At 52.8% G+C, this 24,999-nt stretch overlaps 8 protein-coding genes across 8 annotated transcripts; 6 read left to right on the top strand and 2 right to left on the bottom strand.

Annotated features, from left to right (window-relative positions):
• Positions 1–9: 9 nt before the first annotated feature.
• On the top strand, positions 10–1,225 carry BJX67DRAFT_355253 (uncharacterized protein). The gene has a single exon (XM_071029293.1). The coding sequence runs from the start codon at positions 89–91 to the stop codon at positions 536–538; it is 450 nt and encodes a 149-aa protein (XP_070885582.1). The 5' UTR covers positions 10–88; the 3' UTR covers positions 539–1,225.
• A 996-nt stretch (positions 1,226–2,221) lies between these two features.
• Positions 2,222–5,118, top strand: BJX67DRAFT_355256 (acetate--CoA ligase). The gene is made up of 6 exons (XM_071029294.1): positions 2,222–2,432; positions 2,491–3,738; positions 3,823–4,083; positions 4,150–4,279; positions 4,332–4,606; positions 4,662–5,118. The coding sequence occupies exons 1-6, from the start codon at positions 2,394–2,396 to the stop codon at positions 4,722–4,724; spliced, it is 2,016 nt and encodes a 671-aa protein (XP_070885583.1). The 5' UTR covers positions 2,222–2,393; the 3' UTR covers positions 4,725–5,118.
• A 1,568-nt stretch (positions 5,119–6,686) lies between these two features.
• Positions 6,687–10,371, top strand: BJX67DRAFT_133240 (uncharacterized protein). The gene has a single exon (XM_071024568.1). It carries the CDS (start codon positions 6,919–6,921, stop codon positions 10,249–10,251), a length of 3,333 nt encoding a protein of 1,110 aa, XP_070885584.1. The 5' UTR covers positions 6,687–6,918; the 3' UTR covers positions 10,252–10,371.
• A 236-nt stretch (positions 10,372–10,607) lies between these two features.
• Positions 10,608–12,449, top strand: BJX67DRAFT_381833 (nuclear protein 96-domain-containing protein; the record flags this gene model as incomplete). The annotated part of the gene is made up of 2 exons (XM_071033087.1): positions 10,608–12,272; positions 12,336–12,449. The coding sequence occupies 2 exons, from the start codon at positions 10,608–10,610 to the stop codon at positions 12,447–12,449; spliced, it is 1,779 nt and encodes a 592-aa protein (XP_070885585.1).
• Positions 12,450–12,923: 474 nt separating this feature from the next.
• Positions 12,924–15,028, top strand: BJX67DRAFT_388564 (putative MFS transporter; the record flags this gene model as incomplete). Its single annotated transcript, XM_071034378.1, has 4 exons — positions 12,924–13,871; positions 13,929–14,194; positions 14,252–14,798; positions 14,969–15,028. The coding sequence occupies exons 1-4, from the start codon at positions 13,020–13,022 to the stop codon at positions 15,026–15,028; spliced, it is 1,725 nt and encodes a 574-aa protein (XP_070885586.1). The 5' UTR covers positions 12,924–13,019.
• A 264-nt stretch (positions 15,029–15,292) lies between these two features.
• BJX67DRAFT_355269 (NADH-quinone oxidoreductase subunit NuoF) lies at positions 15,293–17,267 on the bottom strand. Its single transcript, XM_071029295.1, has 3 exons — positions 16,917–17,267; positions 16,774–16,845; positions 15,293–16,703 (listed from the first exon to the last, which is right to left on the bottom strand). Exons 1-3 carry the CDS (start codon positions 17,175–17,177, stop codon positions 15,543–15,545), a joined length of 1,494 nt encoding a protein of 497 aa, XP_070885587.1. The 5' UTR covers positions 17,178–17,267; the 3' UTR covers positions 15,293–15,542.
• A 145-nt stretch (positions 17,268–17,412) lies between these two features.
• BJX67DRAFT_133334 (SET domain protein) lies at positions 17,413–19,754 on the top strand. The gene is made up of 4 exons (XM_071024570.1): positions 17,413–17,480; positions 17,571–18,116; positions 18,164–18,423; positions 18,474–19,754. The coding sequence occupies exons 1-4, from the start codon at positions 17,443–17,445 to the stop codon at positions 19,727–19,729; spliced, it is 2,100 nt and encodes a 699-aa protein (XP_070885588.1). The 5' UTR covers positions 17,413–17,442; the 3' UTR covers positions 19,730–19,754.
• A 1,742-nt stretch (positions 19,755–21,496) lies between these two features.
• Positions 21,497–24,700, bottom strand: BJX67DRAFT_133302 (SAPS-domain-containing protein). Its single transcript, XM_071024569.1, has 3 exons — positions 23,919–24,700; positions 22,509–23,864; positions 21,497–22,445 (listed from the first exon to the last, which is right to left on the bottom strand). Exons 1-3 carry the CDS (start codon positions 24,591–24,593, stop codon positions 21,735–21,737), a joined length of 2,742 nt encoding a protein of 913 aa, XP_070885589.1. The 5' UTR covers positions 24,594–24,700; the 3' UTR covers positions 21,497–21,734.
• Positions 24,701–24,999: the final 299 nt, after the last annotated feature.

Consider the following 24,999-nt stretch of genomic DNA (forward strand, 5'->3'; position numbering starts at 1 on the left):
AGAAGTATGCAGTGTCCCATAATCTCGAGTCAGGAGGTAGGAGTCGTAATAACATTCCGCCCATCTATCCCACGTGCCCTCTTCACGAATGATTACACTGACGCGTCCAAGTGAGCCACTTGCTTCCATACCCACAAGCATCCCCCAACCTCCTTCAACATGGGATGATTGGGTTCAATGTCGGTTGCACCGCGGCGGGAGACGAGGTAAAAGTATAGTACTACCAGCTAACCTTGGCATTATATACTCCCTGTACGGGAAGTGCCTAACCCCACAGGCGGGTATCTATCATGGGAGTTTGGAGACGGTTGTGGTGGCACTGGCCTTGAGTGGAGCCGTCCTTACCATGAAGACAATCTCGACGTTCACGGGAGAAAACGAGGGCCTGATGGTTGCTATTATGTGCGGGGCTGCCGATATTGAGTGCCACCTGCGTGGACTTTCGAAGTATGCTCGCCATTCGCAGTGGGATGGAGAGATGTGCCCGAGGGTAGTAGAACTCTACAGAACTCTGAGACAGAATAGTTCTCGTACATAGGTTAACGTACTAAACAAGGATAGCTGGGTGCCGTTGGAACTCCATGAACACAAGGGCCTATCTCGGTAAAGAACGGGCTTGGGACGGATAACGCTTGCGGGCGGTTCGGCCTGAGGATTCAATGTGCCCCTCTCGTCCAGCTAGGCAGTCCGACGAACGGCCAGAAACGTTGCGGTACCCAGAACCTGAAGTGTCGGTCCCAGGTACAATGGGTCAATCCAGGGAAGTCGTCGATCTCAAGATCACGTACTCTGCATCCAGCAAACGTGGCTGTGCGGCTCCAAGCAATTCCCGGATGCGGACAATGTGGTCCTCCCACCAGCCCAGTGGTGAGAAAGAAGGTCGAGTGCAATCAGGCTGTTTTAGCTCGCTAGTCCTGCGAGTTGAGCGACTTTAAACCGTAACAGGAAGATATCTGTCTGAGCTGGATGCTTTAATGGCACGGTGGTGGGGTTCATATTCCCGCAAACAGCATCATCCCGTTTCAACTTGGAACCCAGTTTCAACCTGGCCTGCGCAGGAATTGAACGGCGCGAGATGTACGGTTCAACAGCAGCGACAACTCTCTTGAAATGAAGCAAGACGGATTTCTTACTTGCTGCCCGCGGGGATCAAGAACCATTCAGGTGTGAACCTGGAACGCTTGGACGTTCCCCGATCGAGGAAAGAAGAGTGGTTGGCTTCTATCGCCCCTCCCGCACGGCTCAAGGCCACCGATGATGGAATGAACCCCTCCATCGAGTGCTTGGCCGACGTTCTTGTGATCCCCTCCTGCCTGCGGACTCTCGACCCAGTGACAGGGGCTCTGGTTTGTTGTTCGATTCGGGGTTGCAGATTTGAGCTTCATCTCGGGGTTCATCTTGTCGCAGCAGGAGCGTTTCTTTCCATCCTTCCGGAGTATTATTTCCGTTACTCTTGATGCATTCCGGTTCGGGTAGGGAATGTGACGGACGAGACCAAGCCCAGCCGTGGGAAGCCCCCGGAGTAACGGAAACGAAGAGCGAACGGGAGCCAAGCCCCGCATGGCCGAGCCCAACTTGGAACTGCCCTGGCACAACAGTGTGGAGGGGCCAAATAATGATGAAATGTCAGACCCCTCCGGCTTTGTCCATGCAGGGGGGAGATCCTCCTTGGAGAAGCCTCGATGAGAGCGGCAGTCTCACCACTACTGCTCTTCTGGAGAGTTGAAGCATCCTCTCTGCCTGACTTCAAAGCAGCTGGCCGTGCTCTACAGTGTGCCAGCCCGAGCTTGGGGAGAGCTACCACGGACGAACCAGCTGGGGTCCGAGAATACCTACGGTCGCCCGGAAAAGGATCGACCACATTCAAGCAAGACGGAGAAGCCCAGAGTGCATTCGCTCGAAACTCAGAACACAGGAACTGCCAATAATTCGCCATATCAGGAGAAGCATCCCCTCCGCCGGACACCCGGGGACCCTGGCCACTCAACCATAATTATCCCTCTAGCGCACGCAAAGATTAAATAAATAATTGCTCTTCTTCCTGGCTAATTCAGAGAGATTTTTTCCCTCTGCTCTTTATTCCCTCTTTCTTCTTTCTCTACCTCCCTCTCCTACCCTCTCCTTTGCGCGGCATAACTCGAGCCGGCTGCTCCCCCTCCCAACTTCCAAGCTCTCCTACCCCACCACAACCACATTCCAAGCTCTTTTCTGACTTCCACTACTGCGAGTCCCTCCTTTGGAACGGTAAGCTTAAATCCCACCCTCCTCACGTGCCAGTGCTCTTCCTCCCTCGCGAGCTTTTCTACCGAGCTTGGGTTACTTTTGTCTTCATTGCGCTTCTATTCAAGCATTCTGACTAGAGAAGTCCGTAGAATCCGTGAATCTGCCGCATCATGAGTGACGGTCCCATTGCACCACCTAAACCCTCCGTGGTAAGCGTCTCTCGAGCGTTCGAGCTACTTGGCCATTGGACTGATCGTGTCACTGCAGGTTGTCGAAGCCCACGAGGTCAAGACCTTCCACCCCCCAAAAGCTTTTTTCGACAAGCACCCGAGCGGCGGCACTCATCTTAAAGATCTGGACGAATACAGTAAGCTCTATGAGGAGTCCATCCGCAGTCCAGACACCTTCTGGGCTCGCAACGCCCGGGAGCTCCTCACTTTCGACAGAGACTTCCAAACCACTCACATTGGCTCATTGGAGAACGGCGACAATGCCTGGTTTGTTGAGGGACAGCTGAATGCTTCATACAACTGCGTTGACCGTCATGCAATCAAGAACCCCGACAAGGTCGCCATTATCTACGAGGCCGACGAGCCCAATGAAGGCCGAACAATCACATACGGCGAGCTTCTGCGGGAAGTCTCGCGAGTTGCCTGGGTCCTCAAACAACGGGGAGTCAAGAAGGGTGACACTGTGGCTATCTACCTCCCTATGATTCCCGAAGCAATCATCGCCTTCCTCGCATGCTCGCGCATTGGCGCTGTCCACTCTGTCGTCTTCGCTGGCTTCTCCTCTGATTCCCTCCGCGACCGTGTCATAGACGCTGGATCTAAGGTTGTTATCACGACGGACGAAGGAAAGAGAGGTGGTAAGGTTATTGGAACTAAGCGTATTGTCGACGAGGCCCTGAAGCAATGCCCTGACGTGACGACCGCCCTCGTGTACAAGCGTACAGGCGCCGAGGTCCCCTGGACTACGGGTCGTGACATTTGGTGGCATGATGAGGTTGAGAAATACCCTTCCTACCTTGCGCCTGAGCCGATGAACTCTGAAGATCCTCTCTTCCTGCTCTACACCTCTGGTTCCACTGGTAAGCCCAAGGGTGTCATGCACACTACTGCTGGCTACCTACTCGGCGCTGCTATGACCGGTAAATACGTCTTTGACATCCATGATGATGACCGCTACTTCTGTGGTGGCGACGTCGGTTGGATTACCGGGCACACCTACGTGGTTTACGCCCCCCTGCTGCTGGGATGCGCAACAGTCGTCTTTGAGAGTACCCCAGCCTACCCCAACTTCTCCCGCTACTGGGATGTAATCGAAAAGCACAAAGTGACGCAGTTTTACGTGGCCCCCACTGCCCTGCGGCTGCTAAAGCGTGCTGGAGATGAGCACATCCGCCACCAAATGGCTCACCTCCGTGTTCTGGGATCCGTCGGCGAACCCATCGCCGCAGAGGTGTGGAAGTGGTACCATGAGAAGGTTGGAAAGGAAGATGCTCACGTTGTTGATGTAAGAACCCCTTCCCCCCCCGCCCCCCCCCCCCAAAACGAAAATTCTCCCGTTTTTTGGTCGGTCTCTAACTTAAATTCATAGACCTACTGGCAAACCGAAACAGGCTCAAACGTCATCACTCCTCTGGCTGGTATCACACCAACGAAGCCGGGTAGCGCGTCTCTGCCCTTCTTCGGTATCGAACCGGCAATTATCGATCCTGTCTCTGGCGAGGAGATCTCGGGAAACGATGTTGAGGGTGTCCTTGCGTTCAAGCAGCCTTGGCCTAGCATGGCACGCACCGTGTGGGGAGCTCATAAGCGCTACATGGATACGTATCTGAATGTTTACAAGGGCTACTACGTAAGTCCCTCAACCCTTCCGCGCATTTCCCATGGGCATATGATGGCTAATATACAATTGAAATAGTTCACTGGTGATGGAGCTGGTCGTGACCATGAAGGATACTACTGGATCCGGGGTCGCGTGGATGATGTTGTCAACGTTTCCGGACACCGTTTGTCGACCGCGGAGATCGAGGCTGCTCTCCTTGAGCATCGTAAGTCATGGAGCGGCATGAAGAAGGTACGGGATGCTAACATGATCAATAGCTATGGTTGCTGAAGCTGCCGTCGTTGGCGTCGCCGATGAACTCACCGGCCAAGCTGTCAACGCCTTCGTGTCTCTTAAAGAAGGCAATGAGACAAATGATCAGGTTCGGAAGGATCTTGTCATGCAGGTCCGCAAGTCGATTGGCCCGTTCGCGGCTCCGAAGGCGGTCTTCGTCGTTGACGACCTTCCCAAGACCCGTAGCGGTAAGATCATGCGGCGAATTCTTCGCAAGATCTTGAGTGGTGAGGAGGATAGCCTCGGCGATATCTCAACGGTAAGACCATCTTACTGAGTATCTGTCGAGCCGGAAAAAACTAACTTGTACTCAGCTCTCCGACCCGTCCGTGGTTGACAAGATCATCACCACTGTTCATGCCTCGAGAGCGAAATAGAGCTGTTGACACCATTGAGCGACGAAATGGGGTGGTGGTCAAAAGCATATATAGTGACTATTAAAGTCATACTGTGACGATGACCAGGATGATTCGATCTGGATGTGTTGACCGACCCTTCCAAGGTTCACATTTGAGGACCGACAGTGATATATTTATCGGGGGTGGCGTATGATGCTTAAGTTTCCCTGAACTTTTCAGAGCGAATGTTTTGTAAATGATTAGTAAAAAAAGATTCGTGCCAGACTCGTCGTGATCCGCTTCTTCGTGATATCCTTTGCCTTTGGTAAGGTCATGTGAGCTTAGATCTGCCCTGAAATGACATCTGGTAGGCTGTATGACTGAACGGAGCACTGTTCCAAGATTTTGCTCAGAGCTTTTCAGAGCAGGCAGCGCATGGAGTGATTCATTCCGCCAGGTCTTGTCCCACTCATTGGCGGCCACCAGTCAGGCAGCACTGTCACGTGAACCCCGTCAGAACGGCGGGCGGACAGCATTGCGCCGGCAGTACTCTGCAACAGTACCGTCTATTACCATACGATATCGAGACTGTGCCTTTACTGGCAACACAACCACGTATTGTACCGTCATCCGAATCCACTCTCCCTCACTCCTCTCTCCTGCTGGCGCTTTTCTTCACATCCGCACGCGTTGGTTCTTCGCCTCACTTCCTCCCTTCCGAGTTCTTCTTTTTACCCTTCACATACTCTACTTCTTCCTGGACTCGTCAAGGTTCTTGCTCTGATGGTGCTTCTCCGTCAGCAGCTGGCGTGACGCTCTACTTTTAATTATTACTTTTTTTCTTCTCATCTCCCTCTGCAAATCGGCCAACGTTGAGCGAAAAAACAAAACACTTCTCTGCCCAACGAGTTCGCCCTTTTCGCGCGTCGAGTCTTATCCTTGCGCATCGCGGTTAATATATTTGATCATCGCGCTCTACGACTAGATTCACTCTTCCTGTGATCGATTTCTTTTGCACAGGTCTGCCAGCATCGCGACGACTTGGAACGACTCGCAACGACCGGCCTTCGAGTGAACAGATGAGTTTCTGAATCCTCGAGAAATATAACAACCATCATGTCCTTCGGCAGCGGATTTGGAGGATTCGGGCAGACCAGCCAACCTAGCTCGGGCTTTGGAACGGGCTCAGGTTTTGGCACGACTTCCGGTGGAGGTAGGTTCAGCCATGATGCCGCTTTCACCTTCCCCTGCTTCAACTTTTGATTCTCCGTTGTTACTTTTATGTTTGCTTTCATGGTCCGTCTTCGCCTGGCGCTTGTTACGTCGACCCGCGATGGCTCGGTATAGGTCCCGACAACCAACCATCCCACGCGGACACCTTCGACGCTGAGCAGCTCGACAACGTGCCAAAAGAGAGGATCCAATCTTCATGACGGTCTCTGACAGTCTCTGCCCTATAATTTAGGCTTTGGATCAACCTCGTCCCCGTTTGGTGGGGGTACTACCAGTACATTTGGTTCCGGTGGAGGTATGTCCTTAACGAGTTGAATCTCAATAAGTTGAGCGATACATTCGATTACGGCTACCTTTTGGACGTATTCTTTGCCGCTTTTCTTCGAACAATGTCGGCTTTTTGGGCTGGATTGGATCTTTGGAACCTGAGTCGATCTCTACCCTATGGCTTTTACTGAGAGTCGCGTCCAAGGGCAAGCATTGGCGATTAGGGATCTGTATCCAACGAAGGCGTTTATATTTTGTTTCTCTCATCATAGTGTTTTGGTTTTGTGTATATCATAGCTTCTTACTAACGCATGGTTGGTTTCTAGGATTTGGAACGGGCACCCAGAGCCAAGGAACTTCCCTCTTCGGAGGTCAAAACCGCCCTAGCAGTGGCTTTGGGACTGGGACTTCGTCCGGCGGAGGTCTCTTTGGAGGCGGAACCACAACTACAGGGACTGCTGGTGGTTTTGGTAGCGGTGGTTTCGGCTCTTCTGGAACATCTGGGTTCGGAAGTGGCACCGGTGGGGGCGTGTTTGGGGCCAAGACTGGAGGAGGGTTTGGCAGCACAACTGGAACTGGAGGATTCGGCACCGGTAGTGGATTTGGGGCCAGTGGCAGCTCGGGCTTTGGCGGTGGGACGGGGACCGCTTTTCAGCAGTCCGTGCCACCTTCTGATGGCACCGGCAGCACCCCTTTCAGTGCCTTCACCGAGAAGGATACCTCCTCTAGTGTCATGAACCACTACCAAAGCATCTCGTTCATGCAGCCCTACAGCAAATACTCGTTCGAAGAGCTTCGACTTGGTGATTACAACCAAGGCCGCAGGTACGGAAATGGCAGCGGACAGGCTGGTGCCTTTGGGTCCTCAGCTTTTGGAGGATCTGCTTTTGGTGGAACTGGGACACAACAGCCCACTGGATTCGGTAGCACCTCGTCCCCGTTTGGTGGTGGCACCAGTGCTCCCTCTGCATTTGGTCAAACCCAGACAACGGGCGGGTTTGGTTCAACTTCCTCGAACCCTTTGTTTGGAGCCTCAAAACCTGCAACCTCGCTTTTTGGTGGGGCCTCCTCGGGCACCTCTCAGCCTAATCTCTTCGGAACCTCTGGAACTACCACTGGCTTCGGATCATCAACCGGTGGTGGCTTTGGGTCGGGAGGATCGGCGTTTGGCGGCAGCAATCAGCAGCAGCAGAATAAGCCATTGTTCGGTGGGGGCACGGGTACGACAGGCTTTGGCGGTTTTGGCGGTACCCAAAATACCAGCACTTCTACACCCTTTGGCGGCACTGCAGCCACCTCTTCACCATTCGGTGGCCAACAGCAACAAACTGGCACCAGCGCTTTCGGCGGATTCGGACAGAACCAGAACCAGAACCAAAATCAGAATAAGGGGCTGTTTGGCGCATTTGGTGGTAACACTCAACAATCATCGGGCACTGGCGGTGGCCTTTTTGGCGGTGGTACTGCAAACACGGGATCCTCTCTCTTCGGACAGAATAACCAGCAGAATCAGCAGCAGACTGGTAGCTCCCTCTTTGGGGGTAACAACCAGCAGACTGGGACAGGCTCACTTTTTGGTGGAAACCAACAGCAGGGCCAAAAAAGCTTGTTCGGGGCTGGAACAACTACCGGCACTGGTACAAGTGCATTTGGAAACTTTGGAAACACCCAAAACCAACAGACTGGAACTGGCCTCTTTGGCGGAACTCAGAACCAACAACAGCAGAAGCCGAACTTATTCGGTGGATCGACTACTGGAGGCTCGCTGTTTGGCGGAAGTCCTGCGACGCAGAACACCGGTTCATCGCTTTTTGGTAACTCCCAAAATCAGCAACAACCGACGGGAACACTGGGAACCTCTAGTCTTTTTGGGGGTTCACTGCAACAACAGCCCCAGATGCAGCAATCTCAGCAGCCTGTACCTGGTAGCCTCCAGGCTTCCCTTCTTGAGGGCAATCCATACGGGAACCAGTCCATCTTCTCTGGCCTACCGGCACCAAATACTGCCAGTCCTGGACCCTTAGCAACTCCGCTTGGCTCTGTCAATAAGCAGAAGCAGCGCACGCCCTTACCAGTTTACAAACTCACACCTACCGCTTCCAATCGTCTTATTACCACCCCCAGGAACCGGGGTTACGGTTTCTCATATTCGACTTACGGATCGCCTTCTAGCGCTGGTAGCACTCCTCTTGGTGGCAGCCTTTTAGGAGGAGGCCTCCGTGGTAGTTACAGCGGCAGCCTTGGGCGGAGTACCTTCAGCAAGAGTTATTCTACAAGCAATTTGCGCAAATCATTCGACCCGGACGCAGACAGCGTCTTATCCCCCGGTGCCTTTTCTTCAGGCAGCTCTCGGTTCCCCAGCAGCAATTTGAAACGCTTGACAATTGACCGTAGCTTGAGAAACGATATCTTTACTCGCGCCGCTAGTAGCACTCCCCCGCCCGCCGCCGTCACTAATGGAGACGATGCTACTCAGTCTGCAAGCAAGATCAGGAAGAAGGTCAGCTTTGAATCCACCGCCGACAACACCACGAACGGAGAAGTTGTGCCTGTGACGTCTGAAACCCCGGAACCTACGCCAGAAGAACTAGGCCTTTTGCGCTCAATCCGTAAGAATGGCTCAGCGAATGGTGTCAACGGCGCCAAGCCGAGTTCTGAGGAACCTTCTCGCTCCGAGATGGAGTCCATCAGGACCAAATCACTCTTTGCTGTCCCAGAAGACAGTGAGAGTGGGAGTATTTCATCTGCTTCCCCAGCTGAGGTTGGCTCACGACTCCCCTTTACCCCTGGCCCGGACCCCCGTCCAGGCGAGTATTGGATGAAGCCAACACAGGCCGAGCTTAGCAAGTTGGGCCGTGAGGAACTGAGGCGTTTCACTGGACTGACTGTCGGCCGTCAACATTGCGGTTCGGTAACTTTCGATGACCCTGTGGATTTGACGACGATCGACCTGGACAACATTTTCGGCGGCCTTGTCGACATTGGCGTGCGAAAAATAACCGTGTACCCCGATGAGTCAAAGAAACCCGCGAGAGGCAAGGGTCTGAATGTTCCGTCTACCTTACGCATTGAAAACTCTTGGCCTCGAGGCCGAGACAAGAAGGGACCCTCACCACTTACCAGTGGCCCTCTCTTTGACAAACATGTCGATCGACTGAGGAAGGTGCATAATACCGAGTTTGTCAGCTACGAAACTAACACCGGAACATGGGTGTTCCGAGTGGCACACTACACGACCTATGGCCTTGATTATGATGACGAGGAAGAAGAAGGTGAGAGCCTCAACCAAAGCACTCTAAGTGCTGGTCCTGACACCCCGACTCTGAAGACTCGAATCCCCGCCGACCGCGACTTGACCGTTGGCTCGGAGCAGATGTCCACATACTCCATTGATGACTCGTTTGCGAGTTCGGTTGGGGAAGTCGACGACGACACGTTTGACTTCAAGAAACGTAAGATAGTTCCGGGGGCATTTGGCAACCAGGCAATGGAAACGGTGGAGGAGCAAGAGATCGGGGCTGAAGACGAAGAAGATGAGTCTTTTTTAGAGAACGGCTCCACGGGTTCAACTGGGCAGGATAACGACGATGTTACCGTCACTGAAAGCCAACAATCTGGCGACTCAGAAGTTGAATTAGATGAAGGCGAGGATATGGATATGGCGGGAACCTTTCCGGACCTTGATCGTACCGTGGAGCATGACGACGGTGAAGGCGTGGGCAATGAATTCACACAGTCCTCGCTGAAACCCTGGAATACCCCTCCCAAAGCTCGCCTCGATCTTACTGGTGACTGGGCTGAACAGCTGCAACGAACTATCAGTCCAAGAAAACAAAACCGCGATGCTCTCCGCGAGATCCAGGCGAATGCTTTCAGCGATCGCCCGCTTACCGATGGGACCCCGACGAAACCCGCAGCAAGTGCTCAACAAAAAGGCTTCGCCACGAGCATCGACTTGATGAATTCTTTGTTCCAGCAACCCCACAAACAGCAAGGACAATCTCCACTGAAACAGCAGAATGTGCAACGTAAAGGCTTCGAGGTTCGACCCCCCTCCGTATTCTAATGTTATTTCCCAGGTACACCACCCTGGTCGGGGTGTTTCGAGATTTTGATGATCTGCCCCTTACTTGGTTATCTGGTCTCAAATCTGAACTAACCATTATTTGTCGTCTACAGTGGCCCTTTCACAAGCAACCCAAGACTTTCGTGGGAGAATTGAACGGAATGAGCAACGAGGACCTGGAATTTCACCACTCCTTCAAGCCTCGGTGGGGTCTCGTCAACTCTTTAATATGCGCAAAAAATGATATTGGGGGGAGGCAATATGGAGACTTTCATTGGAGGCAAAAGCTCTCGATTACGAGCGAAGGACGGGATATTGCTCTGTTTGACTCTGGGCGAACGCCAGAGTCTCACGAAATGTTGGAGGTCCAAAGAAACCAGTCCTCCATTACCCGAATCGATGGTCTCCCTCTTGCGCGGCTGGGACACGTCGACTTCGCTAAATTCACCAAGGTATCACACTCTATCCAGTCTGACCAAGAGCTGGCGATATGGCAGCTTGCCAACATTCTGTTCAATGATGATATCGAAGATGACATCTCCGCTGGCGTGCCTCCACAATTCCGACTCAAATATTTACATCGCATCAAGAAAGACCGCCTGAGTCGTCTTTGGGAAGGTATTGTCCGCGAAAGAAACACGCATGCTGTTGGCAAGGCTGGCTCTCCGGAAGAGCGTGCCATTTATCTGCTGTGCGCACATCGAGTCGAGGAAGCTTGTAATGTCTTGATGACGAGCCAGAATTTCCACCTCGCTACTCTTGTTTCCCAGATCGGCCGCGACCCAACCACACGCCGGGACATGGCGCAACAAGTCGAGATGTGGCGACAGCACAACGTGTATTCTGAGATGAGTGAACCAATTCGAGCCTTGTACGAACTTTTGGCAGGTAATTCTCTCCGCAGTGAGGGAAAATCAGGCGGTGCACTTGAAGATCGTGCGTCAACTTTCACGTTTTCCGAACGGTTTGAGTTGGACTGGTTTCAGGCTTTTGGGCTCCGTCTCTGGTATGGAATTAGTGACAATGACCCGCTCGAGGTTGCTGTTTCAAAGTTTACGGAAGATCTCAGCAGTGGACAAGAGCCTGCTTTCCCGTCTCCCTTCAACCAAGACAAAGACCGGGGTGTGTGGTATTCGTCTACCGACACTCTTGGCCGGGAGTCTCCTCTCTGGGTCCTTCTTAAAGCCTATTCGGCAACTCTGGGTGCAGCTAAAAGCCCTGTTATTTCAACGCTGGAATTGCCTGCCGTCCTGTTACCGGAGTCTGTGACAGGAGACAAGCTGTCAAATCGGTTACCCTTCCAACTCTGTCAGGTACTCGCCGCTGTTCTCGGTCGATATGAACACCTAAATGTCAATGTTGCCCAAATGGATCAACTAGTGTGGGATTACGCGTGGGAGCTGAGTGCTTCCGGGGACCTTAGTCAAACTCTGTTCGTTTTGCTTCACCTGTCTCGCGCCTCAGATCGCGAGCGGGCTGTGAAGGAGACGCTGGCGCGGTTTGCTGCCCGACTTCCCGAACCTCTTACACCCGAAGGCTCTCCAAGCGCGACATGGCAGCAGCTGACCAGTGACCTCCAAATATCAGAGAGCTGGATCTGGATGTCCAAAGCTCTCTATGCTCGGGACACCGGTGACGCTGCGCGTGAAGTTGATTGCCTTGTTCGCGGAAAGAATTGGAACGATGCCCATGCAACGTTCTGCCGTATCGTTGGCCCGACCGCAGTGATTGAACATGATTATGCCACTCTGGAGACACTGCTATCTGGCTTTGGAGAAGCACCAGACCGCAAGGTTCGGGGTTGGGCTAATGGTGGCGGGGTCTACGAAGACTTCCTCCGCCTGGCTACCGCACGTGGTTCGGCGCGAGAGCCTCAGCGTTTGAATCGGTTGGTAGAGGCTTTGGTCACCAGTGGCGAGACGATCGGACGATCGGGTGGTGTTGAAGGGTTGGAGGAGCGAGTCGCGTTTAAGGAGATGAGCCGTATTGTGGCGGGTTGGACGGCGCAGGAGAACGCCAAAGTACGCTTTCCCATCCCTTCTCTTGCTTTCGATGAACACTGGGTACTGACTTATTCCACTTAGGCGATCGAACTCTCGCGCGTCCTCCGACTCCCGCTAACCGGGGATGCGCGGCTTGTGCAGACTGCGGAGATGAGTCGTCGGTATTATAACGTTGTGATGGCCGGGGGATGCTGAGATCTTGCTCTAATCTAGATTCATCTTGTGTGTTGCTCTGTTTTCTCTTCGGTGCCTTCAGTCGGAATGCCACTTTTGCCTCACATGTCTCTCCTTCTATATTCCCCTGCCCCGTGCACCGTTCTGTATCCTAGCTTTTACTTGTATTTCTGCTGATGAAGCCATGTTGGATGCGGCAGAATGTTTCCATATATCAGCATGATCGCATGGCGTGCATCTGTTTTAGGTAGCAATAGGTAGATGAATCTGAGGACCGTCGATATCTCGCTCGTTCTCTTCTTTTGTAGTCGTCCCGGTTCCGGGATGGAAGGCCGCTCAAGAGGAGCCGGCACCGGCTCTGCGATAGTAAACTTTTTGTTGCGAAGCCAAAAGTCGCCATCCTTCTGTCTCTCTGTCTCGCTCTCGCTCGATCTCTCTCTGACCTCTTCTTGATCTGCGTACTCGGTGCAACACTGCCTGTTTGCTCTCTTCAGCCTGTGTGGACAGAGCTTCCCGAAGTACAAACAGCAACACTTCTCAACGACACCTTCCCTTTCAGCCATCCTAGGCTAACCCTCGTTGACCCTCGAAATGGCGTCTGAAAGCAGCCCTCGCGAGAGAGGGCGCCCTTCTCTCGACGAGATCCAGCCTGCCGACGACATCGCGGTGACCTCGTCCTCCTCGTCCGCGGTTTCCGTTTCCCCTCCTCTGTCGGCTGCAGCGAATCCTGCGTCTGAAGCACCCCCTGCCTTGACCGTCACAGGCGGTACAGAATCGTCCCAGAACCATACTGCATTCAGCACTGCTCAGAAGCGTCTCATCGTGTGCATGGTGACACTCGCCTCGTTCTTCTCGCCTCTCTCGGGTCAGATATACTATCCCGTCATACCCACGCTCGCTGAAAACTATCACCTTACCCCGGCTCTGATCAACTTGACTATAACCACGTACATGCTTCTTCAGGGCCTTGCTCCTGCGTTCATGGGCACCTTCGCCGACGCGGGTGGACGCCGACCCGCGTACATTCTCGCCTTCACCATCTATACCGCCGCTAATATCGGACTTGCCGTGCAGAACAGCTACCCGGCTCTGATGGTGCTGCGGTGCATCCAGAGTGCAGGGAGTAGTGGGACAGTCTCGTTTGGATATGGCGTCATTGCCGACATCGCTACCCCTGCCGAACGGGGCACGTATGTCGGCCCCATGGCGGCAGGGATCATGATCGCTCCAGCCCTGGGGCCTGTAATCGGCGGTCTTTTGGCGAAGTTTCTAGGCTGGCGCAGTGTATTTTGGTTTCTGGTAATCATAAGCGGGGGGTTCCTGGCCGTTTATATCATCCTCGTCCCGGAGACTGCTCGCAAGATTGTTGGGGATGGCAGCGCCTTACCTGCTGAGTGGTGGAGGAGGTCTGTTGTCCAGTGGTGGCAGCAGCGGTCTCTTATAGTTGATGCTAACAGCGCACATCCTTCGTCCGAGCCTGCTTCTGCACAGAGCGCACAGCAGGATGGCACCAACGACGGTACAACGGCGACGATAAGAACAGCGTCATCGACGGCTGGGACAACGACGGCAACCGCAAGAGCTTCAACGCTGCGCTTCCCGAACCCGCTCAAATCCTTCGCCATCCTTCTCGAACGGGATGCCCTGATCATCATCTCATATATCGGTCTGGTGATGCTCTCAAATGTCGCCCTCTTAACCAGTACACCAAGCCTCTTCACCGAAATCTACGGCTTCAACAACCTTGAAATCGGTCTATGTTTCCTGTAAGTCTCTTCCCTATCCAAGAGTTCCTGTTGGACCAACTGACTGACCTGGATCAGACCCCTCGGTGTTGGCGCAGCCCTGGGAGCCATCACAAATGGCAAGATCCTAGACTGGAACTACCGCCGTCACGCCCTCGCGCACAACTTCCCCGTTGATCGCAAACGAGCTACTGACCTCCGGCACTTCCCCATCGAGCACGCACGCCTCCAGTCCTTCTTCCCCATCATCCTCCTCAGCATAGCTTCCTATCTGCCGTACGGCTGGGTGCTCCAGCAACGAGCCCACCTCTCTGCGCCGCTAATCCTTCAATTCCTAAACGGATTCGCGACGATCGCATCCTCGAATACACTCAATACCCTCCTCGTCGATCTCTTTCCCGACCGCCCCGCGACGGCAGCAGCAGCGTGTAATCTCGTCCGCTGCTGGCTTGGTGCCCTCGGGGCAGCGGTCGTCGACTATATGCTGAGGAGTATGGGGTGGGGATGGTGCTTTGTGTTTCTGGGACTTGTGATGCTCGTCGGCACGGGCATGATGTGGGTTGAGTATGTCTTCGGAAGTGGGTGGAGGGAGAAGAGGGCGATGAAGAAGGAGAAAAAGGAGAGGGTGAAGAATGAGAGGAAGGGGGATTTAGAGAAGGGCACGGCGACTGAGAATGCGACGATAGGGAGCCCGACAGCGACTGGCGTCATTGCTGGGGGTGAGAGTGGGAGTCCTCGTGAGACCTCAGGGATATAGAATCGCCCAGTAGAGTTCGTTTTTTTTTTTGTTCTTAGGTCTCCAAACACTCGAATTCGGAGCTTGGAGGGAGTGTCCACGTTGGCTTCGAGGTGTAAAGGACAGGATTGGTGTTTTCTTTTTCTTTGTTATTTCTTTTTCACTTTTTTATTTTCTCCAGCTAGCTTGGAGGGGAACTCGCTGTCTACTGGATGGGGTGTTTTCACTTGTTACCCAAGGAGAGAAGCTGAACTAGCTGCCCACGGGTGGATGGATGTGGATGGAGGACATTCGACCACGTACTGCTGTCAATGAATGACGGGAGGAGAATCAGGACGTTACTCTGCTTGTCGCGGTTTAGAATTTACGATATTGGCTCGAGGTAATACTAAGATGAAATTTCATTGCTGCCGGATTCGAAACTGTACGTGATCAACAAATCCCTCAAATAGGATCGCGCACGCGGAGGTGATAATAAGGAGGAGGGAAAAAGAAAAAGGAAAGATGTGTCGACATGGGTGTAGATATAGTATGATACGGCATGGTATGATATACTCAGCGGTAGATAGAGAACAGGCCTTTGCGATCTATGATACGGTTCGGTCTTTTGGTATAAAGAAAATGAGGAATAGTTTACATGCCAGGGGAGATGAGCTTGCCCTCCGCCCGGCTGTTGGGGTGCCAGCCACCAGCGAACGGTCGCTCGCCGCCCAACTCCTGTGAATATTCCTTGATGCGAGCTTCTAGTTCGGGGCGGAAGTGTCGGATGAGGCCCTGGATAGGCCAGGCGAAGGCTTCTCCTAGGGCGCAGATAGTGTGGCCCTCGACCTGCTTGGTGAGTTCCTGGAGCATGTCGATTTCACGCTCACGGGCCTGACCCTTCTCGAGACGCTGCATCATTTGCATGGTCCACTTGCTTCCCTCGCGGCATGGGGTGCACTGGCCGCAAGACTCGTGCTTGTAAAAGGTGGAGAGGCGAGAGATCGCGCGGATGATGTCGGTGGATTTGTCCATGACGATGACGGCCGCGGTTCCAAGACCGGACTGAGAGTCCTTGAGGGCGTCAAAGTCCATGAGTTGGTCGTCGCAAACAGACTTGGGGATGACAGGCGTTGAGGAGCCACCAGGGATAATGGCAAGGAGGTTGTCCCAGCCGCCACGAACACCACCACAATGCTTGTCGATCAGCTCACGGAGGGGGATGGACATTTCTTCCTCCACGGTGCACGGGTTGTTGACGTGACCGGAAATACAGAAGAGCTTGGTTCCTGCGTTGCGTTCACGACCAAAGCCGGCGAACCAGCTAGCACCTCGGCGCATGATAGTGGGCGTTACGGCGACTGTCTCGACGTTTGTGACTGTGCTGGGGCACCCGAAGAGACCGACAGCCGCGGGGAACGGGGGCTTGAGACGGGGCTTGCCGGCTTTGCCCTCAAGAGACTCGATAAGTGAGGTTTCCTCACCACAGACGTAGGCACCCATTCCACGGTGGATATACACGTCGAAATCGTAGCCAGATCCACAGGCGTTCTTACCGATAAGGCCAGCCTGGTATGCCTCGTTGATGGCGCGCTGGAGGACGGTGGCTTCATGATAGAATTCGCCGCGGATGTAGATGTAGGCAGCATTGGCGTTCATCGCACGACCGACAACAAGACAGCCCTCGATAAGCTTGTGGGGATCCTTGCGCATAATCTCACGGTCCTTGCAGGTTCCGGGTTCGCCCTCATCGGCATTGACAACTAGGTAACGGGGCCTAGGATCCTTGTCCCAGTCTTTGAAGTTCATGAAAGACTGAGCCACCACGTTAGACTCATTCCGATATTCCAGAGGTCAGAGCGTTGCATGAAGAAAGGAGACATACGTATTTCAACCCAGAAGGGAAGCCGGCACCACCGCGACCACGTAGACCGGAGGCCTTGAGCTCTGAAATAAGCTATCCAAATCGCATGTTAGCAGGTCACAATTACTCCCCGAAATAGCAGTGAACCGGTGAGGAATGCCTACCCAATCATGACCCTTCAACACAATTTCCTTGGTCTTGTACCAATCCCCAAACTTTTGGGCCGACTTAAGGTCTCCACCGTGGACTCCGTAAAGATTCGTAAAGATGCGATCCTGGTCCTGCAGGCCGCCGTGGTGCCTTACTGGGGGTGCATTGTCCTGGACGGTCGCGAAAGAGCGGGCGGCCGGAGTCTGAAGTCGGACGGAGCGGGAGGAAAGAGTGGCGAGGGAAGAGGGCGAAGGAGCTGCCGCTCGGGATATCATGATGATGATGGCCCAATGGCTGTGGGAGAGGGATTGACGAGAGCGAGAACGAGACGAAGGGATCGATCACGGCGATGGCGTCGAGCTTCAATTCCTGCTGTTGCTGAATATCCGGCTTTGTCCGGACGCTGATTGGGTGGAATAGATCACGTGAATGCTTAGTCAGAGCTCACACGTGACTGTGTATCATAGCCCAAAAGGGATATCTCCGATCATCAACCATAGGCACGTTAACGAGTCTTTTTTTTTGCGGACGGACTTGATAATGGCTCTGGGTTGTGCTCCGGATTTGGCTTCGCAAAGGTAGGTAGGCCAATTTTAAATGGGGATATATGGATGACAATCCTTCTATTCTCTGCGTTTGTCGTTGATTCCCGGCTCTGACAACATTAGGCCCGCCGACGAAAGCCGCTTAGAAGTCTACTCAACCCTGCTCCAGTGGATGCGAGCTCATGGGGGCGACCTTGATGAAAATGTCTACATCAGTCACGATTCGCAGCGCGGTACCCATATTCGTGTAAAAAGGGAAGGCGTGCCTAGCAACGCGCATATTATCAAGACTCCCATTGCCACGACCCTGTCTTACTTTAACGCAATTGACCACCGTAGTGGCGAGACCAATTTCCCCGCTCACGGCATCAACTTGCCTCGCGAATTTATAGATAGCGTCGGCCCCGAAGAAGCATCAATCTTCTTCTTGGTGGGTCAGTTTCTGCGTGGATCAGAGAGCTTTTGGTATCCGTATCTCCAATCGCTTCCTCAGCCCGGCTCCCTCACCACTCTTCCATATTACGAGGAGGATGAGGACCTGGAGTGGTTGGAGGGGACGAGCTTGATACAGGCACGGACGCAGAAGATTGCTCAGCTGCGGGATAAGTATGAAACTTCGTCAAGTGAACTTTCTAAATCTAAATTTCGTGATGCCGGAAAGTATTCGTGGTATGTACTTCTGAATTTGATTTCTATTCGGGGATTAATCAAAGTAGGGATCTGTACGTTTGGGCGTCGACTATATTTGTGTCCCGTGCATTCTCGGCAAAAGTACTGTCTGGGGTTGTTCCTGACTTAGGTGTGCCCGAGGAGAATATATCCGTTCTTCTTCCCTTCATCGATATTCTGAACCATCGGCCGCTGGCCAAGGTAGAATGGCGTGCTGGAACGGAGAGTGTTGATTTTGTGGTGTTGGAAGAAGTTGGAGCAGACCAAGAAATTGCGAACAATTACGGTCCCCGCAATAATGAGCAGCGTATGTATCAATATTCGCTATACCCACCACCGACCTAATGCAGCGTGCAGTGATGATGAACTACGGGTTCTGCTTATCTGATAACCCATGCGACTATCGTACTGTCGGGTTGCGAGCACCGCCAGGAAGCCCGCTACAGATTGCGCGTGAGCGGCAGCAGGAATTATTTCCTGATTCGAACAAGGACACTGAAGGTCCCTACTATGTGTTCAACATATTCTATCCTCTTTTGGCCCCTGATATTCCGATGGAACATTCGATATTCTCGCCAGCTCTCTTCAATGCCGTCTCTATCTTGGCAGCAAACCAACGCGAATTGGAAACGCTAGAGATCTCGGGCCATGAAATTCGAATCCCAAACGCATACGGGAACTCGCGCGCTATCGTTGCTGCTCTCAGCCAGATTATCATTGAGCTGATCACACATATCGTTAGACTGCGATCTTCTCGACCTCGAGCAAAGCAGCCAGGGAACCTCAAGCAAATTCATGCGGAGACGTACCGTAACAGCCAAGTCAGGCTTTCAGAGTCGGCTCTTGTGATTGCTGCCTGGACCCTGCAGCGTGCCCAACTACATGGTCTGAAGGGGGGATGGGATGAGACAAAACGGCTCCTGGCAGAGCATATGGCCTGCCTACCCAAGGGCAAATTCTCAGAGGCGGTGGAATCTCGTATCCAAGTCAGAATTTTGGAAAGACCATCCGTTCTCGCGAAAACTGGCGAGCTTTTTGCACCGCACGACTTACTTCATCTGCTACCTGTTGAAGTACAGAAGCATTTTCAAGAGTGCTTAAGTGCAGTCCTCAAGACCACCTCCCGAAATATGTCAGCGCTCAGAGGCATCACACAACGAGCATATCCATTCCAATTTCCACTATTCGCCTGCTTCGTGGTAGCGGTCCATATCAAATATAGTCATAATCCACCCGGGGAGGGCGAGAACTTTCTCCCGGCGCGGCTCTCGCGGTGGGCTAGTCTCATACTTGATCACTACCAAACTCCGACGGACGATGTTGCATGGGCTCTCGAAGATGAGGATGACGAGGCTTTGCTCAGCGAATTTGACGAGGTCGTTGAGACAATGCGTGAACATAATGCAACGGTCTTCTCGAACCTAGAGGCATTCACCGGCGGATGGCAAGGAGACGCCTGGTGGCTCTCTGGCAACTGGGTGCGCTGGGCGTGGATGGTGACGGAGCAGGAAGGCGTCCAGACCCCAGAGGACCCGCTGGCGCTGTTATCCTCCAACAAATCCGAAAATATAACGTTATCAACTGCGGCGTACTTGTATATCCCACAGGAGTGAAGCAGGTATGGGATTATCAAGTCTCAGGGAAATACCCATTCGTCAACCTCTCATCTCATCGCTCCTTGTCGGAACGACAACCGCAACCCCCACCCCCCACCTAATCTAACCCCTACGCCAGAGTAAAACAAGACCTGCACCAGATTAGCGCTCTTGGCCACGATCGCAGTCTTCACGGCCTGACGGCCTACGATGCGGGGCCAAGGGACAGGAGGCTGGACATGCAGGCTGGGTAGGATGCCTTTGGGCGGGATACGAAGATGGTGTTGGAGGGGAATTGCACCTTCTTTACTTCTATGCCCGAATGTGATCCCACGTTTTGAGATCGAGATGCGCGAAGATGAGCAGGTGGATCTCGTGGGGTGGCTCATTCTGGTGCATTCGGAGTTTGTGGCAGGCTGAGATCTTGAACCGCATAGGGGAGGGAACCTCGTTAGCTTAGCCGACGCTACGCGGAAGATGATGCTATCCACATTATCCGTCAATAAATGTGGAAAGAGCGGTTCTGAGGCACCGTAATCATCTAGGCAAAAAACGTATCGCTTGGATAATCACCTATCGTACAAGACTCTGCAGACAGAGAGGCCACTGTAGTCTTCGAGCACTTATAAGGATGACGTGCTTTCTCACGAGACCAAAGGCCCACGGGCGCTTTTTCGGTTGGCGATCGTAACGGGCAATGAGGGTTGTCCCCGTCCGCAAATGCAGAATGCAAGATCAACCAGAAGAAACACAACGCAACCGTAAGATAAACGCCACTAGATCGTATGATTTCCATCATCCAGCATCAGATCAATGTCGGAATGAAGTCAGGGCAAAGTGAGCATTGGGTAAGGAGAAGGAGAAGTGAAGTGAAGAAAAGCCTCAAGGGCGCCGCTAACCTATCCAACAGGCCGTATTCGCTGTGCTCCTTGTCGTCGCGTCGGGATATACCATGCCATGCAGTCAAATAGTGTACATCATCATAATCGTCATCATGAGAATTGGGTCTTGTCGGGTCACTGGGACTTTCTGCCGGGGACTAGAATCTCCACTAATCCCTCATCCTCCTCTTCGCTGCTGTCACTCTGGTCATCCCCGAATGGAGAATGCCCTATTCGAGAGCTTCGAAAGTTCTTATACTGCCCGGGCCCGAGTTCCGGATACCCTAGTGATTCATTGAGGATAGCCTCTTCCTCTTCGTCAGAGTCCATCATGTGGGATTCAATTGATGGGCCCACCATTTCGCCCATGTCGTCGTCGTCATCGTCGACCTCAAGCGGGACGCGCTCCTTCCGCCTGCTTGTCCCCATCAGATCGTTCTCGTCATCTGAGGAACCGGTCGAGAAAGAGTCTGAGGGGCTGAACCCGGAGTCAGGGAAAGTTGGCGACGCGACATTACCAGGTGGAAAGTCTGAAGAATGAGTTCGACCGCCATCCTCATTCAGACTGGTGTTTCCAAAGGAATCAGAGGGCCAGTGGAACTCAGTACTCCCATAGGCTTGATCTTCCTCTCTATTTTCACCACTTTCGGCATTCTCAGCCGCTTGCTTTTGAGCGGCCAGCCGTGCAGCAAGCTGTCGTCGGGCGCGAGATGGACCGAGACTCAAGGGAGCTGGTGGCGGAGCAATAATCGGTATGGGCTGGCTCGATGCCTATTTGATTCGAGTCAGTCAAGCCTCGCTAAGCTTTTCTTGGGGTGGGTGGAGTGTGACAATCAGAGAAGGCCGACAACAAAGAATTTCTACAACCCACCCAAAGATAAGAGCGGACTGCCTACATGACGGGCGCGAAGAATTTTGTTTGGAGGGACTGTCGCACGATTTCAGGCAGTGGCTTTTGAAGTGTTCAGACAGGTGAGAAGCAGCGAGAGCCCACCGCTGAATGTTCAGGGACACCCGGCACTTCCCTCATCACGGGCTAAAGCCTTCCTTGCCATTTGACAGAACTTGCCGCATACATGATCCAGACCGAATGCAGAGGGGTATCGAGAGACAGAGCATACGAAACTCGGCGCAAAAGGCATTCAAGCATCACGCATCTCAACATCAGGGGAGGGACTGGCACCTACATTTTCCGTGCCGCTTTCAGCCGGTTGTTCGGCTATGTGCTGGCCATCTTGGTCTTCCATCTCCTCATCGTCGTCATCATCGCTGGAGCTTGCAAATCCACTAAGAAGAGAGCTGCCCCCTCCGACGCCGAGGGCTCCACCTGATACACTTCCTTGGTTCACCATGTCGAATCCTTGGAAGTTGGAGTTTCCGGCGATACCATTCAACCCTGCTTCGGCCAGTGCCGAGGAAGGGCCAGCGCCTAGCATGTTCTGACGATTTCCAATGGAAATATCTGGCCGGACGCCGCCGAGAATGGCATTGTCGCGTTCTCTGGTCTCAGAGAGCGTTTGCTCAACATAGTCTATCCATTCTGGGTTCAGTACATTGTCCATGACTGTTGGGGAGAGAAGCTTGGGAGGGTGGCGCTCGTTGAACTTGACGACTTCTTCCGCTATGAGCGTCAAGTGTCCCATGTAGCCAAGCCGAATCCGCTTCGCCTGCTGTGTCTCATCGCTTCGCTTTTGACCGTTGAATATCGCCCTAGTTATTTTGCCGGTCTCGAATACGTCAATAGCGAGAACCCGGTTGTAGCCTCGATCCATAGGGCCGTTGAATACTTGCTGGATGACATCGTAAACAACATTGTGTAGAAAATTGTTCCAGGGGAAACGGAAAAAGAAGTCCTAAAAGCAAACGTACCGTCAGTAATCCTCTCAGAAGAAGTGTGGTCATGAAGTACGGCTTACCAGTATAGTGGGCACAACGCGGTTTTCAACGAACATGATTTTTAGATAGTCTCCAACAACCGGCTGTCCATTAATGTCTAGCCGAATGTTTGGATGTAGATGTTGATGCATATCACCGTGATTGTATTGTGTGGGTGGTGTCGCCGGGACATTATCTGTTGACTGTGAACCCTTCGGAGCTTGCCCGGAAGTGTCAGCTACACCCGAAGTGGTTTCAAGGCGTTGTTCCTTTGCAGAAAATAGAGGAGCGGGTACAGCTTCAGGATTCGAGGACATCGGCGCTGATGCTGGGACCGGGTCTTGTTGCGAACCGGTCTCGACAGGGGTTACCTCTGCTGGTTTTCGGTTTTCGTTATTGTTTGGGGTTGGGTCGAGAGACACAGCACCAATTTGGGCGACAAGCTCATCCGTTGGGGTTAGGGTTTCGGACCGCGGTGAATGTGATTCGGCAATCCTTGATTGATTCTGCTCATTTGAAGCATCCAGGCGTTGCTTCTCTTGAGATGCTGTTGGATCGGATTCGGTCTCTGTGTTGCTAGCCTTATCGACAAGTACAGTCGACGAACTAACATCCTCAAACCCTTCACCACCGGTATTTGCCGCTTCATAATCCCTGGAATCCCCCGGGGAAGCGTAACCGGCAACAGAACCATTGACAAAGTTTGCTGTTGAGTCGTTACCATCGAATGTCGAGTTACCTTCACTATGCTGACCGAATGCGCCTTCCCTTAGAATCCTGTCGCGTTCGGCATCCCTCTGCGAGACATACTCATCGCTCCCAGGCTCGTTCAAGAGTACCATATTGCTGCAATGAAGCAACTCGGCCATCAATTCACATGTTTTGAACCTGTCAAAGCCTAACGGCTCAATTTTGGCACCCCAGGCGGAATTTAGTTGCCCCCGCTCCACGGTCTTCAACCTGCCTCCCTCAGTGACGGTATGCTTTGAGCTCTGAATCAAAGCCATAAAGTCGGGAATGTGTTTGGCGAATACCCGGAGTAAAGTGCCCAGATATATAGGGTCGTACATTGAAGGCATCGAATCAGGGCTGTTGAGGTGCTCCGGATCGTAATCGGAGTTATTCTTCCGTATGACTTCAATAACAATTCCAACACCAACTGTCAAAGCGTTACCACCCTGTAGCATCCCCTTCACAAGGCTCTCTACGCACGACACGGATACTAATTGACGAGTCAGGCTGTTGGGACCAATACATGATTGGTCATTCTGAGTTGCGTTCGCCGATATGGTGATAATCGCTTTTAGGAAATCCCCAGCGGAGGTCTGGACAGAAGCCGGCCACTCAGGAGAAAGGAAAGAAAGTAATTTCGGTATCAGGTCCTGCGTTTTGAGCCACTAGGTAACTTGTATTAGCCCAAATATCTTCGAATAGGGTCCGTGTGTGCTTACATCAACGATGCCCTGGCCACCTTCTGCTCTTTCCAGGCTGATTAACTTTAAGAGAAGGTCCATAACCATCGGGTTATCAACATGCTGAAGAATTGCCGGAACAATCTCATCCATTGACTTGAGCAATTCTAGCATTTCACCCGTCTTTTTGTCCAATAGCGTCTCATTCACTTTCGTAAAGTAACTTGCCTGGATAGAATCCAGGGGTGCTGGTCGCCGAATGAATCCCCAGAACTCTCGCAGATATTCGGGATTGGCCATTATCGAGTCCAGGATCGACCAGACCTCCGACGAGAGAATCTCACATGAAACGTAGGCACGCTTGAGGCGTTCCTTTTCCGCTCGCTCAAGATCTTCGGGATCCAACAGCTCTTTGAGGGGATCTCCCTTCTTCCCTGAAGGGGCGTTGTCATCATCTCCCGCCTCAACCTTACTCGACTTATCCTCGTCATCGTCTTCCTCATTATCCCCCACTAGGCTCGGCGCGGTCACATAGTCCATAAGCTTCTTCAGGATATCTTCCTCTCGCAGGTACTCTATGAGTTTCGTATTAAGTTGCTTAAGCTCTTGGATCAGCTCAGCCTCATCTAACAGCTCTTCGAGGCTGACATCGGGCCTGTCCAGAAGGGAGTCGATAGCGGAGATACTTGAATATCCCCCGAAGCGCCAGAACATGTTGGATTGTATGACCGGAAGAAGGGAGTCATGGAAAAGAAGTAGTGTAACCCAAAGCCGTTTTACATTAGTTCACCCAAGCTCTAATGGCGAAAAGCTCGACCGAGTAGAAGGCGGAGAGGGAGGAAGCGGCGGGGAAAGATAGTGATGCTCAAGATAAGCGGAAAAGCGTTCTTTAAACCAGGTTAGAGTTTGAGGCTGATCCAAGGCTGCTCTATCCCGGAGGTGAATCGCTCGACTGATGGTAAGAAGACGCGTGGGTTAGTCGGTAAATTACGCCCTGCCGAAGCGACCAAGCACTGCGAAAGAGAGGAACCCAGTCAGCAATGATCCCGAGGCGAAGCAGACATCTTGAAAGATAGTCGCAAGATTTCCTAGGCCTAAAATTCAGAGGGTTCGATTTCCG

This window comes from Aspergillus lucknowensis (genome assembly GCF_044049455.1).
Source record: "Aspergillus lucknowensis strain CBS 449.75 chromosome Unknown BJX67scaffold_24, whole genome shotgun sequence".
In the NCBI taxonomy this organism is placed as follows: domain Eukaryota; kingdom Fungi; phylum Ascomycota; class Eurotiomycetes; order Eurotiales; family Aspergillaceae; genus Aspergillus; species Aspergillus lucknowensis.

Coding starts and splice junctions, on each gene's coding strand:
- BJX67DRAFT_355253 (XM_071029293.1), top strand. CDS start 89: ATGATTACACTGACGCGTCCAAGTGAGCCACTTGCTTCCATACCCACA.
- BJX67DRAFT_355256 (XM_071029294.1), top strand. CDS start 2,394: ATGAGTGACGGTCCCATTGCACCACCTAAACCCTCCGTG. Junction 3,739..3,822: donor AAGATGCTCACGTTGTTGAT/GTAAGAACCCCT, acceptor TTAAATTCATAG/ACCTACTGGCAAACCGAAAC. Junction 4,084..4,149: donor ATGTTTACAAGGGCTACTAC/GTAAGTCCCTCA, acceptor CAATTGAAATAG/TTCACTGGTGATGGAGCTGG.
- BJX67DRAFT_133240 (XM_071024568.1), top strand. CDS start 6,919: ATGAACCACTACCAAAGCATCTCGTTCATGCAGCCCTACAGCAAATAC.
- BJX67DRAFT_355269 (XM_071029295.1), bottom strand. CDS start 17,177: ATGATATCCCGAGCGGCAGCTCCTTCGCCCTCTTCCCTCGCCACTCTT. Junction 16,846..16,916: donor TGTTGAAGGGTCATGATTGG/GTAGGCATTCCT, acceptor CGATTTGGATAG/CTTATTTCAGAGCTCAAGGC. Junction 16,704..16,773: donor TCCCTTCTGGGTTGAAATAC/GTATGTCTCCTT, acceptor GTGGTGGCTCAG/TCTTTCATGAACTTCAAAGA.
- BJX67DRAFT_133334 (XM_071024570.1), top strand. CDS start 17,443: ATGGCTCTGGGTTGTGCTCCGGATTTGGCTTCGCAAAG. Junction 17,481..17,570: donor CCGGATTTGGCTTCGCAAAG/GTAGGTAGGCCA, acceptor TGACAACATTAG/GCCCGCCGACGAAAGCCGCT. Junction 18,424..18,473: donor TCCCCGCAATAATGAGCAGC/GTATGTATCAAT, acceptor TGCAGCGTGCAG/TGATGATGAACTACGGGTTC.
- BJX67DRAFT_133302 (XM_071024569.1), bottom strand. CDS start 24,593: ATGTTCTGGCGCTTCGGGGGATATTCAAGTATCTCCGCTATCGACTCC. Junction 23,865..23,918: donor GTGGCCAGGGCATCGTTGAT/GTAAGCACACAC, acceptor CAAGTTACCTAG/TGGCTCAAAACGCAGGACCT. Junction 22,446..22,508: donor GCGTTGTGCCCACTATACTG/GTAAGCCGTACT, acceptor GTTTGCTTTTAG/GACTTCTTTTTCCGTTTCCC.